Source organism: Salmo trutta, chromosome 12, assembly GCF_901001165.1.
Source record: "Salmo trutta chromosome 12, fSalTru1.1, whole genome shotgun sequence".
NCBI lineage: Eukaryota > Metazoa > Chordata > Actinopteri > Salmoniformes > Salmonidae > Salmo > Salmo trutta.
This window is the reverse complement of record NC_042968.1, coordinates 74271636-74290910: the sequence shown is the minus strand read 5'-3', so window position 1 is coordinate 74290910 and position 19275 is coordinate 74271636. Positions and strand designations below refer to the sequence as shown.

The 19275-nt window shown below is 40.7% G+C and overlaps 1 protein-coding gene across 4 annotated transcripts in view; it reads left to right on the top strand.

Moving 5' to 3' along the window:
* The first annotated feature begins 9426 nt into the window (after nt 1–9426).
* Nucleotides 9427–19275, top strand: part of LOC115204149 (leucine-rich repeat transmembrane neuronal protein 4) — a 65377-nt gene continuing 55528 nt past the window's right edge. For all 4 annotated transcript variants that reach the window (XR_003880312.1, XR_003880313.1, XM_029769508.1 and 1 more), the window contains exon 1: nt 9427–10050. Coding sequence is in view for 2 of the 4 variants with exons in the window: in XM_029769508.1 (XP_029625368.1) it covers nt 10047–10050 (4 nt within the window). In the remaining 2 variants the exon portion in view is untranslated. The remainder of the gene's footprint in view (nt 10051–19275) is intronic.

The window sequence follows — 19275 nt, the reverse complement described above, 5'->3', positions numbered from 1 at the left end:
ACAACAGCATAGGCAACATCCAGTTGACCATAATGCGTATTGTGAAATCATGCCCAAACATTTAATACAGTTTAGTCAAAGGCCTAAACATGGCCAAAACAGATTCGTATGATTTCATTAAAGATATTTGACATGACAAGATTAATATTACTATATATACAGTATATAGTTATATAGGCAATAGACAGCATTGCACAAACCATTGCCACAAGTGCATTAGACACTGAGGAGGAAGGGGAGGACCATCCTCCTCAGTGAATTTCATAAAAATAAAATGGTAAAACATTCAAAAAGTTATCATTTTTAGATAAAACTATACTGAATATATTCACATGTAACCAAATAATTGATTAAAACACACTGTTTTGCAATGAAGGTCTACAGTAGCCTCAACAGCACTCTGTAGGGTAGCACCATGGTGTAGCCAGACGACAGCTAGCTTCTGTCCTCCTCTGGGTACATTGACTTCAAAACAAAACCTAGGAGGCTCATGATTCTCACCCCCTTCCATAGACAGTAATTATGACAATGTTCGGAGGACATCCTCCAACCTATCAGAGCTCTTGCAGCATGAACTGACATGTTGTCCACCCAATCAAAGGATCAGAGAATTAATCTAGTACTGAAAGAATAAGCTACAGCTAATTAGGACTGCAGTGCATAAAATGTGGTGAGTAATTGACTCAAGGAGAGAGAAAGACAATAGTTGAAGAGAAAGTAGAGACAGAGTTTATCATTGTTTTCACTTTCAGTTTCACTTACTTAGCTAGCAAATGCAGCTAACTAGTTTTGCCTACTCAAACACCCTACTCAAACAGAGGGATGCTATGTTAGCTAGCTGGCTATGACTATCCAACACAACACTGGAACTCTTCCAAGTCAAGATAAGCTTTTGGTTTGACTAATTTATTGTCACTGGGGCCCGCCGGTGTAACTGCTAATCTGCTTACTGACTATACACTGTAACGTTACTGCATGATTGTAGCGTGTTTACTAACGTGTTCTATTAGCTATGTTGACTATGACATTACTTTAGCTCAAATCAAATCAAATTTATTGATCACATACACATGGTTAGCAGATGCTAATGTGAGTGTAGCGAAATACTTGTGCTTCTAGTTCTGACAATGCAGTAATATCTAACAAGTAATATAACAATTCGCCAACAACTACCTTGTCCACGCAAATGTAAAGGGATGAAATAAGAATATGTACATATAAATACATGGATGAGCGATGGCCGAGCGGCATAGGCAAGATGCAATAGATGGTATAAAATACAGTATATACATATGAGATGAGTAATGTAAGATATGTAAACATTATTAAAGTGGCATTAGTTAAAGTAACTAGTGATCCATTTATTAGACTGGCCAATGATTTGAGTCTGTATGTAGGCAGCAGCCTCTCTGTGTTAGTGATGGCTGTTTAACAGTCTGATGGCCTTGAGATAGAAGCTGTTTTTCAGTCTATCTGTCCCAGCTTTGATGCACCTGTACTGACCTCGCCTTCTGGATGGTAGCGGGAGGAATAGGCAGTAGCTCAGGTGGTTGTTGTCCTTGATGATCTTTTTGGCCTTCCTGTGACATCGGGTGCTGTAGGTGTCCTGGAGGGCAGGTAGTTTGCTCCCGGTGATGCGTTGTGCAGACCACACCACCTTCTGCAGAGCCTTGCGGTTGAGGGCGGTGCTGTTGGCATACCAGGCGGTGATACAGCCCAACAGGAAGTGAGGTGACCATCTCTGTCAGCGCCAATATGGTGACAATGATGTGCAGTGGTTATGATATGGTTTGGCTTGGAAAGGTTTTTTTCACCTGGTCACATATAGCTGATGTGTTGTGCATTGAAGTCCACAAACAAAGGGAAAAGGTGAGAGGAGGAGAGTGCATAGATGCAAAAAGGAATACAATGTGGCTGCTATGAAAGTGAACTGTGTTTACGCATGATCAGGGGTGTATTTATTCCGCAGATAAAAAAACAAAAAAACGGAAACGGAACCCAACGGAACCAAACGGGGATAAACATAGCTGAGTTTCTCGAACAGAAACTTTTGTTTGCAACTGTTGGACTAATTATTACACCCTAGATCAGCTAGATGCAGGCAAGAGTGTGCAAGGCGGCATTGAATGTGTCACTGTCTGTCCATGTGTCACCTCCAATTTTTCTCTCGACCTATGTGAATCAACATTGTAAACTTTCATTCATAAGCTAGGTGGTAGCAACCTCATGATGGAAAATGTAAGTATCATGTAGTAGCCTAAACCTATCAATGTTACATTGAACTGGGTGAATGGATTATGTATGACAGTCATCCAATATGCTATAATAGAAATAAGGCCATGCTCATGAAAATAACAAAATCGTCCCTCATCTTAAACGGCACCGACCACCACTGGACGCACTCTAGCACTATAGCACTAGAAATAGCCTCATACAGCCTCCAGGCAGGAGGCAGTACACATGCAGTACCCTGATCCCTACTTACACCTGCAGTGGTACTGTAAATAACCCCATGCAATACAAACCTGTCTTTATGTTCCACAGCCATATGTACTGTACCACTCCACAGTGGCTCATGTTGCCATGGGTACAATCTGCCGACCGCTGGGATCCAATCCGCCCAGAAACAGAAGTGAATGCATGTGCAATTTAATTGTTTCTCAAATTATTCATGAAAGCAGGTGGTGATCCATATTGAAACAATGGGGAGGCCTATCTATGGTGATATGATGTACTCAGGAGATGGATATACAGTATTCTGACACTGAGAGTGCAGGCTCTGGTATGGTTGAAACAAGTTCATGCTCTGACAGCTGATAATAAGGGTCCTTTTCTTTTCAGGACCTGGTTGAGGTGGAATTGTCCAGAACATCTGTTAACAACAAACAATTAGCAGAAAGCATGCACAGTTCAAACCCTCCAATCACAGATTACATGATTCAAGTGTAACCAATCACTTTGCCACCCATGTCCACCTTATAACAGTCAGCGCCTCTTAGTTGGCCACCATCTGTAGTGAACACTTTCTGCAGGGTCTCTTCTACATCTCACATTGAAGGTGAGTTCTGCAGCTAAACATCTGTTTTCCTAGGAGCAAGAGACTGAGTAGAGTGTAGGTCAGGGTGTGGGGTCAGGTCAACCTGTTCTGTTTGTGTTGCACTGTGCTCTGTGCTATCAACACGAATTCTCTTCCTTTTCGACACACAGATTCCCTTCGACAGTAGCAAGGTCAGGCTCCAACCCTGTTATCTCAGGGCATGATTCTACTCTTAGCCATAGTCAAGGGCTGAGAAATCAATGCCGGCTACCCCTTGTCTCTTGTCTCTTGCTGTGTGTCTGACTGAAATGAATCCCCTTCGGATGTGTGCTGTGCTTCTCTTCTCAGATACTGAGGTAGGCAGGCAGGCTGGGTGTCAGAGCTACCAGGAGGCCACTTCCCCCAGGGAGTCATTTAGCCCCTGCAACATCTCCCAGATGACAGGTCAGACTGGTCTCAGGGGGGCCAGAGGCTCCACTGCCATTCCCAGTCTTAATCTCATTCTGTAGAAGGAGACTTGGTTGTAAGGCACAAACACACACAGAGGATTTTCATGAAGGCAGAAGGGAGAAACAGGGATTACGCTATTGGTCCCAAGGACTGTAAGTACATGATGTATTGGACAGGAACCGGGTCAGGGCGGAGCCTATGTGTCCTGATATTATGATAACCATCAAATGCAATGTCTCTGCACAAAGCTCCTTTACCAGCAATCAGTACAAATAGTTGTACAAGTCTAATACTAATGTGCACACTTTAGGTTGTATTCACATTGCCATCAGTAAATCAAGGTATGAGCAAAGTGCACATACTGTACAAACACAGTCTGTCACTAATACACAGAATAAGACGAATTACCACAAATGATACAGGCAATAAGAGTCATACATGTATGACCTTAGGTCATCAAGGTTTACTCTGATGTGGTCATGTCAGCAATGTAGGCCATTTACTGTTGTTGGGTTCTGAGAATATGAAATATACTTAATCGTGTCAGTGAGGGAGTGCTTAGATTTAGAGGGTCTACACCAGAAGTGAATGGTTATCTATAGGAGGAAAGTATATGGTGGGGGCAATTAAGCTTGGAATGTACTGAGTGTAGGGAAAGCGATCACATGTGGCAGGCATTGATAAGGGGAGAGAGCCATGGATTAGTGATGAAGGGGGGTCGAGATCAGGTCAGCTCACATTAAAGGAGAAATAAAAGTTTATGGCCCGTATTACTTAGTTTCGTGCTTAAGCAATAAAGATACAATGTTTGTTCAGATGTGTGAGAGGAGACTCAGCATAGAGAAAGGGTTAAATATCAGTGCTTGTATGAACAATGTCTTTGTCTAAATGCAGCTGTATTGACCCTCTGGGAAGAATAAACTTGGGTTAAGCTTTCATAGTGTCTGTTTAGTTTTTACTCTGAGAATTAGAGTAACTGTACTACAGTTAAGTGCTTTCCAACCAACACTGGTGAATGTCCAATTAGAGAAAGATTGGAGACTCTGACCATTGCTCGACCAAAGAGGTTTTATTAATGTCAAGATGGACAGGCTAATCGGGCCAGTAGATTCCCTTGTATCCTGTTCCTTTTGTTCACTTCCCTGTAAACTGTCCCCCAAGTATTTCTGGTGAGATTGTGTCGTAAATTAAGAGCATAGCAGCAGTTATTACATTTTGATTGGTTTTGCTCCTCGATGAGTCAGTGCGTGTGTACTAAGGTGCGGAGAATCAGAGCAGGTGGTCAGTCCAGTTTAAGAGTTCAGCAGTCTGATGGCTTTTAGATAGGAACTGTCTCTGAGCCTGTTGGTATCAAACAGAGTGAACAGCTTGTGACTGGGGTGGGGACCATGATGATGCTGCAGGCCTTCCTCTGGCACCGTTTTGAATAGATGTCCTGGATGGGTGGGAGCACGGTCCCAGTGATGTACTGGGCCATCTTCAGCACCCGCTGGGAGGCCTTGCGATCGTGGGTGGAGCAATTACCGTACCAGGTCGTGATGCAACCAGTCAGGATGCTCTCGGTGGTGTAGCAGTAGTATGGCATGACACATTTCTTCAGCTGCCTTAGGAAGTAGAGATGCTTTTAAGAAAAAAATAATATTTAACCTTTATTTAACTAGGCAGTTGAGAACAAATTCTTATTTACAATGACGGCCTAGCCCGGTCAAACCCTAACCCGGACGACGCTGGGCCAATTGTGCGCCACCCTATGGGACTCCCAATCACAGCCGGTTGTGATACATCCTGGAGTCAAACCAGGGTCTGTAGTGACGCCTCTAGCACTGAGATGTAGTGCCTTAGACCGCTGCGCTACTTGGGAGCCTCTTGACAAGAGTGTTGGTGTTGTTGGTCAATGACAAGTCCTCGGTAATGTGGATGCAGAGGAACTTAAAACTGCTGACTCTCTCTACTGCAGTCTCATTGATGTGGATTGGGCATGTTTCCTCCTCTGCTTCCTGGAGTCAACAGTCAACTCCTTTGTTTTGCTGATGTCGAGGGAGGGGTTGTTGTCCTGGCACCATAATGCCAGTTCATTTACCCCCTCCCTATAGGCTAACTCGTCGTTGCTGGTTAAAGAACCATGTTGTCAAGGAGCCAGGAGAGATGTGTTAAATGGAATTACAGCACGTTTGCCTCCCTCTTTCTTTACTAATTCATGAGTTTACAAGGCCCATATAAGTCTGAACACCATTGGGAGGGGTAAAACCATCAGGTTCAGTGTAAAAGAAGTGAACGCATGAGAAACACACAGGCTCAGAGGAGAGAGAATCAGGGCCGTCCACAACAGAAGACATTGTTTACATTCCTCCTTCATCAACGTACCTTCATCTGAACTCCATCAATACAATCACACTGTAGCGCTGAACTTCAGCGATATGGATTGAAAAGAGCTCTTAGATAATGTGCTCTGCTGCTGTGTGGGAACAGTAGAGTGATAGGTTGGCTGGCACACAGTGGTTTATTCATATCAAAAGTAATTATGCTCTACTCTTAATTAATAATAGATTAGTAAACAAACGTTCGACTACTTATTGTGTTCATCAGAACGCAATTATGTTCAGTCATTTTGAATCCATGGCATGTCAATAAACTACTAATTAGATTTAACAGTAGAAGTATTGTTGCAATGCAGATAAACAATTTACAGGATGTTGTACAGTAAAGTACAGTACTGTGCAATTAGACAAACAAAGTTAATTATTTTATGTTATTTTATGCTGCAGAGATTTTGACCTTGAACAATAAATGTGAGAAATTCCTAGAATCAGATCATATACAGGTTTTTGTTGCTGACAATTTTGCTGCAATGCAGGAAATGCAGATGAGCTTCATGATTTACAGAAATTCACTGAAAACACACACTAACACAGTAATGCATTTTTCCTTTTCTGCTCTAACTTTCCAAATGTGATAACATTTTTCAATTACAAGCCTACGGTTTTATGGGTAGTATCAACGATTTCTAATCCCCAAAATCTTCAGCAGAGAGAATAGTTCATAAAGTAACTGTCACGGATCCCCCCCCGGTACTGCTGCTCATTCTGTTCACCAGTTCTGGAGGACGACGTCACCGGCTTTCTAGGCTTCACTGAACGGGATTCATTATCATCAACCCCGGACTGTCTTGTCTGATTACACACACCTGGTTCCCATTTCCCCTGATTAGTATGTTATATATATGCCCTCTGTTCCCTCTGTCTCTGTCGGTTATTGTTCCCATGTCCGTTGGTCGTGTGAGTACCTATGCGTTGGTGTAGCTGTTATGCTGCGTGCTTTATATATTGTGTATTATGGGTATCGTCCTGTGTCGTTCAACGAGGTTTACCCTCGCTCTTTTGTTTGAGTACAGCCCAGTGTTTTTGTATACGTGTTTGTTTTGGGGGTATTAAAAAGCCCTTTTGTGTATTCCTGCGCCTGTCTCCAAATCCTTTATACCAGCGTGACAGTAACACATCCACATTCCATTTCCTCAGATTCTGGTGAGAAAAGAAAGAAAGAAAGAAAGAAAGAAAGAAAGAAAGAAAAAAAGAAAGAAAGAAAAAAAGAACGAAAGAAAGGACATGCACATACAGTACACACATGGCACTGCTGAAGTGACAATTCATGTTAGTAAGGAAAGTTAACTGACAGGGATGAGGGGAACCCCTTGGGTCTGCTCTGACTTGAGAGTATCTGAACAGGTCACAGGTTCGCCTCTCATATGTAGTGAAATTTCAGTCTTCACTATCGTTCCAACCCAATCACCCAATCATTCTGATTCATACATTGTGTCCTCTAAATCAATACAAAAACGACAGCCACAAGCTGCAATGAAGGAGGTTTTAAGATCCTCTTCTTTCTTCTGCCTTTCAACAGCTGTAATATGCAACCAAAATGTTTGCACTGGGTCTATGATAGTGCGATGTGCTTAAGAATCCATTTTTTTGTTGAATATTGAGTGACGCTGACAGTGACACAGGTTGTTGTGAAAAGTTCATATTAGCAGAGTTTCTGATGAAAGAGACTTTATTACTTTGTAGAAGAAACAAACCTTCTAACCTTCTATGTCAGTTGTTTCTAGTCATACTCTGTGAATGGTAAACGTCTATGCTTTGATGTGCATTAGGCTTTGCAAAATAACTACTCTTCAGAGACAAAGTTATTTTGAAATTCATTAAATTCAGTTGAAATGTATTACATTTCATTTAATGACACTAGTTGCAATTATTGCTATAAATAACAATACATTGCAAGTCTGTGTAAGTAAAGATAGAAACAAACACTTTCTCCACAATACAACAGACCTTGTTTAAAGCCATCTCATTCTCTTTTATGCTTTATGCTGAAATGTGAAACTAAGGTGAAGAGTGGGAGTAAGCTGCCTGTTTCAGCCTACTCAAAACAAAGCCTAGAGCTAATAATGCTCAATAATGAGAGAATAAGCTAATAACGGGAGACAAAAAACATTGTATTAGACTTCAGTTTTAATGGCTGTGAATAAACCCGCTCTGAAGGAAATGGTTGGTGACGATAACAACTGCTAATTATGCTAATTATGACCTTTTGTGCTTGAATGATCCTGGCTCATGTCAAGAGTATCACATAACACAAGTGCCCATAGATTTACTTATGTAAAATGCATGTGACATGTGCCATTTAGCCTCACAAGTCAATCCTCAAACACAAGCGATTAACCTTTACTGCAGTGGGCTAAATCAGGGACACAAATCTACTTTGAAACAAAAGTAAACACCTCACACACATGGTTATGGGCAACAACAAAAAAGAAGACATGTGCACCATGTCAGATATAGAGTTGGAATGTATTCAATTTTGAGTTTGCATTCCAATATTACACTTAATATACATCACAGAAGTCTGAAATATGACAAACCTATTTAACATATAACACCGGATTTTCGTCGTTTTATTTGTAATAATCGTTATGAATTATGAAATTATGAAAAATATGAATAACATTCTCACCCATGAGGACAAGGAGGGCACTTTTGTTAATTGACTGCAGGAAGGGGCTAAACCCTGCTTGGCCTGAAAGGAACCATCCACAAATACTGATAGTAAGCTCTCTGTTCACTGCAGTACTGGTACTGTACAGTATGTGATGTTTGATGTAACAATGGCCTTGAGATTAATCATAGACACTTGAATCAAAGTGGTGTCCCTGTCCCTGATATGACACCTGTTCATGTGTATGATTGGTTGCATGAGATGATGGTGGCTAATTAACTAGGAAACTAACACCAAGGGGGTTTTTGTACATCTAATCAACTTCTAATGTCAAAGCTGCCAGTCTGATACTGAACTCTGCGTTCTGCACCTGAGTTCTCCTGCTAACCTTTTCAACTTGAGTTTAGATCATCGTTGACATGCTCTCAGATCATAGAAACAGCTTGAAAATAAGATGGCTTGTCTGACCGGCAGATTAATGAGAATAATTTGGCCCTTGATGCTTTTCAAACAGCATGTGTCTCTTCTTGTTCAGATCTGACTCGCAGGTCTACAATTTCCATCCCCTATAATTACCTACAGTGAGTTATGATGACCCATGGTATAATGATTGCTTCATGTAAATCATAATGATGACATACATATAAATAGCCTTCAGTACTCCTCAATGTGTGTGAGTTTATCTTCTGAATCAAGTCGGTAGGCCGATACAGAGTGTTTTGGGAAGAGGAGGTAGAAAGAAAAGGGTTGCATTAAACATAAATCGGAAACCATGAGCTGTGTAGAGCAGTTCTTTGACAGAGACATCTGCAGACTAAACTGTCGGTTCCACTGCTTCAGCTCTACCTGACACACACACACACACACACACACACACACACACACACACAGGCATCAGGGACACAGGCAAGCTCAGGCGCGCGCAATCACGGGCGCACGCTCGCATCAGACTGCACACTACAATGCCAGCCCTGATTTCTCTGCTCTCCCTCAGAATTCGACGATTTCTCTGGATGTTTGTGGCAAGACAGCTATGAGGGCATCGACAAAGGCTGTTCTTATTCTTTTAGCAAAACGTAGAGAGTTTTATTTAAACTTTTCATCCTGCCTTTAGCATTTTCGTTATTTTGTGTATTCCTGCTGTGGGTTAAACCACATCCCACAAAAATATGAGTTCAGTGCGCCGGTAATAAAATGTCTTTAGGCTACGTCGAAAATAACCTAGATTCATGCCTAACTTGGACGAAATTCTGAATATGACTAAAAGTTAACAAATCGTGGATAGCCTATAGTCATGGGGGAACACTTGAATTTGGGGTATATAAACTAATAACGTTTGGATTCATTGTTTAACATGAGAGCAGGTGAGCCAGTCTTCGTGTTTGTCTAGTGAGGGGCTGCGCGCATTTCCCGCGGAAAGAACGAAGCGGAGTGTTGGAGCACGGCGGAGAACAGCGAAGTGATCTGTACGGCGGAGAACAGCGAAGTGATCTGTACGGCGGAGAACAGCGAAGTGATCTGTGCTGGGGATTACGCCTCCGAACACCGCAGACAAGCCAGGGACGCCGATATGGGTGAGTGGAGACCGTCCGATTTCGAAACGATTGTGGTGGGGACCCGTTGGTAGCCTACTGTTCAGTTTAATAAATGAATAGTCAAGCACTATCTTTCAATCAAGAGCTGATGATTTGAGTCAGTGAATTTTTTTTTCTCACACAAGGGTAGAGTGGCTGCAGTCTGCACAGGTAACAGGAGATTGAGGGGTGTGAGATGAATATTTTGTCATTTTCAAGATTCGAAGCGTAATGGACATAATATGAACCATTATACCACTGTTTTAAAATGCGCATGTGTCTCCTGCTTTTAATTGGAAGGCTATAAAAGGTGTGGTGCACTTGTTTACAGATCATTGAATGTTGCTAATTGCTTAACGATGTATTTGTTAATATGCATAGGCTATGCACTAATGCGTTATGGACAGTTTTTGAGATATTCTACTTCTGCCAAAGTGTTGCTCTGTATGAGGATTACACTTTTTTCCCCTAGGCAAGTCAGTTAAGAACAAATTCTTATTTTCAATTACGGCCTAGAAACAGTGGGTTAACTGCCTTGTTCAGAACGACAGCATTTTACCTTGTCAGCTCTGGGATTCGATTTTGCAACCTTTCATGTACTAGTCAACATTCTTACCACTAGGCTACCTGCCGCCCCATTGGTAATCCTAATAGGTAAAACGTCTGTTTGGTCTCATTTGTATTTTTTTTATTGTATATATATATATATATATATATATATATTTTTTTACCTCTGCCCCCTTAGTCATCCAGTGTGGACCTAGCTGATGAGCCATCCCTGCCAGTCTGCAGCACCCTGGTACAGCTAGTTCTTACTTCTAACTACTAAGCAGTGAGGCAGGACCCAGCAGGTCAAAGGGGCAATGCAGTCAAAAACGTTATTTTCTTGTATTTTATATATATCTCCACACTGTGAGGTTGGGATAATACTGTGAAATTGTGAAAATTATGATAATGCACATTTAGTGTGAGAGTTGTTTGAAAATAGCTTCTTTCAGCTTCTTTGGCTGGGTGGCATCACCAGGCGGTATACACTGAGTATATAAAACATTAAGAACACCTGCTCTTTCCATGACAAAGACTGACCAGGTGAATCCAGATGGAAGCTATGATCCCTTATTGATGTTACCTGTTAAATCCACTTCAATCAGTGAAGATAAAGGGGAGTAGACAGGTTAAAGCAGGATTTTCAAGCCTTGAGACAATTGAGACATGGATTGTGTATGTGTGCCATTCAGAGGGTGAATGGGCAAGACAAAATATTTAAGTGCTTTTGAACGGGGTATGTTAGTATGTTTCAAGAACTGCAACGCTACTGGGTTTTTCACACTCAGCAGTTTCCCATGTATATCAAGAATGGTCCACCAGCCAAAGGACATCCAACCAACTTGCCACAACTGTGGGAAGCATTGGAGTCAACATGGGCCAGAATCCCTGTAGAACACTTTCAACACCTTGTAGCGTCCATGTCCTGACGAATGTGTTCCTAATGTTTGGTATATGGTATACTCAGTGTAAGTGAATAGACGAATAACAAAGAGAGTTTGCCCACCTCTCTGGCAGGTTAGCGTTTTTCGTCATGAATCTTGTTCTGGAGGCAGCTCTGCAGAGTGGTTACTAACTAGCACAGCCACAAAGTCATACAATCATATTTTAAACCTAACCTTAATCTTAGCCACACTGCTAACCCTAATGCCTAACCCTAACTTTAAGATCAAAAGGCACATTTTTGTTTTCATGAATTTGTACAATATAGCCAATTTGACTTTGCAGCTGGCCTATCCAAGGGGACATCGCCCAGTTCTGGCTCCAGGACAAGACTCATGACAATAAATGTCAAATTCAAATCCAATCTTATTGGTCACGTACACGTGTTTAGCAGATGTTATGGAGGGTGTAGCGAAATGCTTGTGCTTCTAGTTCCGACAGTGCAGCAGTATCTAACAATTTCACATACCCAATACACACAAATCTACAGTTGAAGTCGGAAGTTTACATACACCTTAGCCAAATACATTTAAACTCAGTTTTTCACAATTGCTGACATTTAATCCTAGTAAAGATTGCCTGTCTTAGGTCAGTTAGGATCACCACTTTATTTTAAGAATGTGAAATGTCAGAATAATAGTAGAGAGAATGATTTATTTCAGCTTTTATTTCTTTCCTCACATTCCCAGTGGGTAAGACGTTTACATACACTCAATTAGTATTTGGTAGCATTGCCTTTAAATTGTTAAACTTGGGTCAATCTTTTCGGGTAGCCTTCCACAAGCTTCCCACAATAAGTTGGGTGAATTTTAGCCCATTCCTCCTGACAGAGCTGGTGTAACTGAGTCAGGTTTGTAGGCCTCCTTGCTCACACACGTTTTTTCAGTTCTGCCCACACATTTTCTATGGGATTGAGGTCAGGGCTTTGTGATGGCCACTCCAATACCTTGACTTTCTTCTCCTTAAGCCATTTTGACACAACTTTGGAAGTATGCTTGGGGTCATTATCCATTTGGAAGACCCATTTGCGACCAAGCTTTAACTTCCTGTCTGATGTCTTGAGATGTTGCTTCAATATATCCACATACTTTTCCTACCTCATGATGCCATCTATTTTGTGAAGTGCACCAGTCCCTCCCGCAGCAAAGCACCCCCACAACATGATGCTGCCACCCCCGTGCTTCACGGTTGGGATTGTGTTCTTTGGCTTGCAAGCCTCCCCATTCTTCCTCCAAATATAACGATGGTCATTATGCCCAAACAGTTCTATTTTTGTTTCATCAGACCAGAGGACATTTCTCCAAAAAGTATGATCTTTGTCCCCATGTGCAGTTGCAAACCTTAGACTGGCTTTTTTATGGTGGTTTTGGAGCAGTGGCTTCTTCCTTGCTGAGCGGCCTTTCAGGTAATGTCGATATAGGACTCGTTTTACTGTGGATATAGATACTTTTGTACCTGTTTCCTCCAGTATCTTCACAAGGTCCTTTGCTGTTCTTCTGGGATTGATTTGCACTTTTCGCACCAAAGTACGTTCATCTCTGGGAGACAGAACGCGTCTCCTTCCTGAGCGGTATGATGGCTGCGTGGTCCTATGGTGTTTATACTTGCGTACTGTTGTTTGTACAGATGAACTTGGTACCTTCAGGCATTTGGAAATTTCTCCCAAGGATGAACCGGACTTGTGGAGGTCTACAATTTATTTCTGAGGTCTTGGCTGATTTCTTTTTATTTTCCCATGATGTCAAGCAAAGAGGCACTGAGTTTGAAGGTAGGCCTTGAAATACATCCACAGGTACACCTCCAATTGACTCAAATGCTTGGAAAATGTTATGGAATTTTCCAAGCTGTTTAAAGGCACAGTCAACTTGGTGTATGTAAACTTCTGACTATAAGTGAAATAATTTGTCTGTTAACAATTGTTGGAAAAATTACTTGTGTCATGCACAAAGTAGATGTCCTAAACGACTTGCCAAAACTATAGTTTGTTAACAAGAAATGTATGGAGTGGTTGATACACTTAGGTTGGAGTCATTAAAACTAGTTTATGTAACTTCCGACTTCAACTGTAAGTAAAGGAATGGAATTAAGAATATATAAATACACGGACGAGCAATGTCAGAGCGGCATAGACTAATATACAGTAGAATAGTATAGAATACAGTATATACATATGAGATGAGTGCAATATATGCAAAATATGTAAACATGATTAAAGTTACATTATTAAAGTGACTTGTGTTCCATTTATTAAAATGGCCAATGATTTCAAGTCTGTGTATATAGGCAACCTGCTCCTCTTTGCCAATAATATCTAGTTTTCAGGTTACACATCCCTCCCATTAGGCTCCTCCAATTAAGCCACTCTCTGACTACTCCCAGACACCAGACAGTCCTAGCAAAATTCTTCCTTGAGAAATAATATTTTTCTAAGAAGCTATTGAGATAAAAGAAAACGGCTGCATTGAACCTTTAAACCCAATTACTGCTTCGGCTATCGACTCCTTTAATCAGTGGCTAGAGATAACTCCGTGAGGAATCTATCAGCTGCTGCGGGCCACATCACTGCACATTAAGTTCACTCTAACTCCTCAGTATGGATAGCAGGGGAGAGAGAGTCTGACTGGGGCTTTAGGCATACATTTCTACCTACCAATGCCATGGATAGCTTCTCTGATGGGATATGTTATTCCTACTGATACCTGTGCGTCAAAATGTAACTTCCAGTGATCTGACGGGCTCCACATTAAGGGTGGAAAGAGCTGTCACAAATGTCAAGTGCTGGTAAGGTTGCATGACTGGAGGAAGGGGAGGGGGGTATTTTGATATGACCTGTTTTTGGCTGTTGAAGCCTGATCTTTGTACACCTGGCAGCACTGTAGTGTAGTGGAAGTCCTAGAAATGAGGAATTAATGTGCTTTAATAATGGTGACATTTGACTCGCCTCATGTGTCAGAGGAAAGATGGACTGAAATCCAACCAACTAATTGGTTCTCATTAGTAGCACTGGGAAACTTTCATAAATATACTTGCTTCGCTTTGTATGAATTCTGAATGCTTCATACATATAGGAACCTGTATCACAATGAGACAAATCAATACACACATGAATAACAGCTGTTTTTATTTAACCTTTATTTAACCAGAAAGTCCCTTGAGATTAATAATCTTTTTCAATTGAGACCTGTATATTTTTTTTAACCTTTTTTACCTTTTACCCTTTTACCTTTAACTGTGATGGAGCAAATGAAAACAGTTATACTACCTTCTACTTAAAATCCCATCCCTACCCAATTAATGTACAGATCCATTGACGCAGGGCCTCTTAAGAATTGGTGTGGTGGGAAATGTAAGACCAATCAACATTTCATTGGTGGGTCTTACATACAAATGACTGTTGAAAACCATGACAGATAGGTGAGAGAGATCATTGGGGCTATAAGAAGACATGGTCTAATGGCCAGTTGTCTGATGTAGAATGGTTCCTCAATGGCTCTATCTGTCTGCTGCCATGCTCAGTTACTTGTTCCTGGTTCATTGTGCTTGTTAAACAAAGTGTAGTGTGGATCCATGCTTAATCCCCTCTGCCTTGCATGTGTACTAAAACAAGACATGCAGTAACTGCTCTCAGCTTCATTGAGACCTGGGATCACATATGGCTTAATGTAGCCACCTACTTAATCTCCTACTGGATAAAGATACTTGCAGATATTTTCTTTTATGGACATTTTTAACACGCTTTGTGGTTGGGATTTCAAAGAAACAATGGAGGGGTCTATTTTTGATTTAGTTGCAATGTATTCCTTATTATTTATTCTAAAGTTTTGTCATATGAACTTAAAGCAAACAGGTATAACGCATTATAATGTGGTTATAATGCATTGTAAAACTTGTCATAAGCATGTATGACCCCCTCATAGATGCTTATAACAAGTTATAGGCTTCATACCTGTCTGCTTTAAAAAATAAGTTGTTGGTTCAGCTGCAAGGCTGTTCATTGATAATGGGTAATGAAACCCTAGAATTATATATAATCTTTTCATTCTTGTGATTGTATTAGCTAATCAGCACTTAATGCTCATAATTGTGCAGTTTAATCTTGGCATTAACTCTTAACCCTTCAGTTGTTTTCTAGTCAGTATGGAATTCTGGAAAATATCGCTTTGCATAATTTAGAATAAATCATATGGCAAAATGGACCCACTACTATACCATTATATCATCTGCACTGGCAAATACTAATAAGCACAGTTATGGCACAGGAACATAAAAAAGTTAAATGCAAGCTAGTTCCCCCCAAAGGCTGTCAAAGAGAGTGCATAAGGCAGCTCTTGCTCTTCTCTTGAGCCTTCCCCGATATGTTTTTTCTGACATAATTTATTATGCTGTGCAAATCCCTTCCCCAGCCTCCCACTCTGATTCCAGGGATGTGTGTGGGTTGGCCTCTCTCTCTCAGTTCTGCTTCGGCAGGTCAGAGATGTTCCAAATCTGCCTCATTCCAGCCACACAGAATCTGGTGGCAGGTATCCTAGTGGTTAGAGCGTTGGAATATTAACTGAAAGGTTGCAAGATCGAATCCCCGAGCTGACAATGTAAAAATCTGTTGTTCTGCCCCTGAACAAGGCAGTTAACCCACTGTTCCTAGGCTGTCATAGAAAATAAGAATTTGTTCTTAACTGACATGCCTAGTTAAATAAAGGTTAAAAAAATATATATAATAATCATTAAGGTTAAGGATGTTGGTCCTCATTTCCTTTAAGGCTCTAATTTATGCGCTGTAATCCAGGCTGAATTTCTCTCACAATTACTCTCTCTGAGTAACCAGCTCCTATACTATACGTCTACAGCTGTTGCTGTGCTATACACTCTTAGAAAATGGTTCTTTGGCTGTCCCCATAGGAGAACCCTTTGAAGAACCCTTTTGGGTTCCATGAAGAACATTTTCCACAGAGGGTTCTACATGGAATCCAAAAGGGTTCTACCTGAAACCAAAAATGGTTCTACCTGGAACTAAAAAGGGTTCTCCTTTGGGAACAGCCGAAGAACCCTTTTGGAACACATTTTTCGAGGAGTGTAGCTTTAGCTCCTCTACCTCTGCCTCCACTACCTCTGCCTCCACTACCTCTGCCTTTGCTGCTACACTTCTGTTAGCTCTACCTATGAAATATGTTTTTACCATAAATCAGTCGATTTTATACTGCTCCCCTCTACTGTGAACTGGAATTACAGCTCTCTCCAATTTCTAAATTAATGGGTGTAAAATAATGGGTTTAAAGTGTGTAAGGGGTACTTCATTTCAATATTGCAATTTAAGTGTGACCAATTAATCTGTGTTGCATGATGGCAGTCCTGCATTGGCAATATGTCCCAGACTGATGTGGCTTGAAAGTCTTTTTCATTTTATGTGTCTTAAATCTGAGTGAATACACTCAGTATTGCAGTATATCACATACAGTGCTATTAAGCCAGACCTTAACTCAGCACTAGTGTTGTCATGAAACCCGAATGTTGACTTCGACACAGATACTAGGTTTAGTATCACGGTACTCAATGCCGAAACAATATCACACCAAAAATAAAGAAAGCTTATTAGTTAGTCACAGAATAACCACTGGCTTTATTTTTTTAAACATTGCACAATATGTTGATAACTGGTAGAACAACTAAAATAAATAGAATAGCTTCTACATTCAATTTCTTTAAAAAAATTAAACGCCATATTAAATAACAGAACAATATCTCTGGGACTCAGAGCATACAACACATTTTTATTTATTTTTTACATCTAAACTGTTTAAAAATGGAATTTGATACATAGCAGGGTTAATTTGCTAATCTATGGCCATAATATTGGGTCAAGTTACATTTATTAGACCTAAGATTCATTATTCATTGCAGCTAAGTTATTTAATGTATTAAATGAAGAGATTAGTTCCAAAACAACATAAACAAAACACTTTGAAGCTAATTTCTGAAGCTTCGATATTGCAATAGTCTACAATGCATTTTACACAGCATACTACAATTGTTTTCAGTGCTTTTCAACTCCCAGGGTGCAATGCCTTCACAGGGCTGCTGGCTGGGTACTGCTAGAAAGCCCAGAGAAACGCGAAGTAGTCTAAATACAGTATATTGTTGTCATAGAGTGCATTTCACATGACTTTTTTTGTTGTAATCATATTATAATGCTCACATGAATGTCATGCAGAATATATGTTCATGTTAGTAGCTAGGTTTTCGTTCTAATTGGCGACAAATTTTCATGTAAATGTTCTAAAATCCGCATTTTTCCCAGCACAGATGTGTTTCCATTAGGGTTGCAAAGGGTCAGAAACTTTCTTGGAAATGTTGGGAAACTTTCCATTGGAAGTTAAGCCCGGGAATTTGTGGAATTTTGCTTAAATTCGTCAAAAAAGTTAGCAGTGAACAGTGAACCTTTTTTGTGGGATACACATAAGGCAATTCTAGGTCTTGTTGCATATTTTGGTTAAACTATCCCCAATTCAATGGAATTGCAACCCTCTGCATGTCCACTCTCAAGATCTCGCACACTAATGAGATGCTATTGAGCCCACACTGCTACACCGTCTGAGCCAAGGACTACATGCTTTCTGGTAAGTTTTGATTACAATACTGGGTGGTGTCACGACGTCCGCCGAAGTCGGCTCCTCTCCTTGTTCGGGCGGTGTTCGGCGATCAACGTCACCGGCTTTCTAGCCATCGCCGATCCATTTTTCTATTATCCATTTGTCTTGTCTTGTTTCCATACCCACCTGGTTATCATTTCCCCAATCAATCTACTTGTATTTAACCCTCTGTTTCCCATCATGTTTTGTGTGTAATTGTTTCATGTTTTTCGTGGTGTTTGATTTACGCGCTTTACTTTGGTTATGTTCCGTGGTTTTGAGCACATTTTTATTTTATGTAGTGCTCTCGTATTTTGGAACTATAATAAAGTGTGCTTGGTTACATTTCGCTTCTCTCCTGCACCTGACTTCGCCTCTCATACACCCGATATTGACAGGTGGGGGGAATATATTTTATATGATATACATGATTACATGAACTAGTAAATAGTAGCCTACAGCAAAGTGTGTTTAAACCATTTCTAACTTGTTAACAATTTCTGCTAGTCACTGTTTGCTACCATGTGGGTTTTAGCTTGCTTGAGCCTGCTAACTGAAGAGTGTTAATTCACCTGTTTCCATACATGTTTCATTTTAAAACATTTATCTTACAAAATAGTTGTTTAATCTAACTGCTTAACTATTAATCTGTACATGGAATTGTATTTGTTTTTTTACTCCTTTTTTAAATCTTTACAGGAAAATGCCACAGGCACTATCTGATGTGTGAAGACATTTCACTGCAGCTAATGTAGAAGGAAAAGCTGTGTACATTTGCAAATACTGTGGCAAATCATATGTGAAGAATGCAACAAAGAGCAATCTACCTCACCAAGCAAAGTGAGAAGAATAAGAGCACCACATTGAAGCTGCCCAGCAACACCGTTGGGGTGGTTTTGTCATGTTTGTCAGGAGTCTCCGAGAAATGGCCATATCACAGTCTGCCGATATGGACAGCCCCATCAAGAGGATCCTTGTGGATGGTGTATTTTGGGAGAGGGTGGTAAGCAGTCTGAAACTCCTGAAACCTATAGCAGTAGCCATTGCACGGATTGAGGGAGACAATGCCATCCTGTCTGATGTTCAGACTCTGCTTGCAGATGTAAGAGAAGAA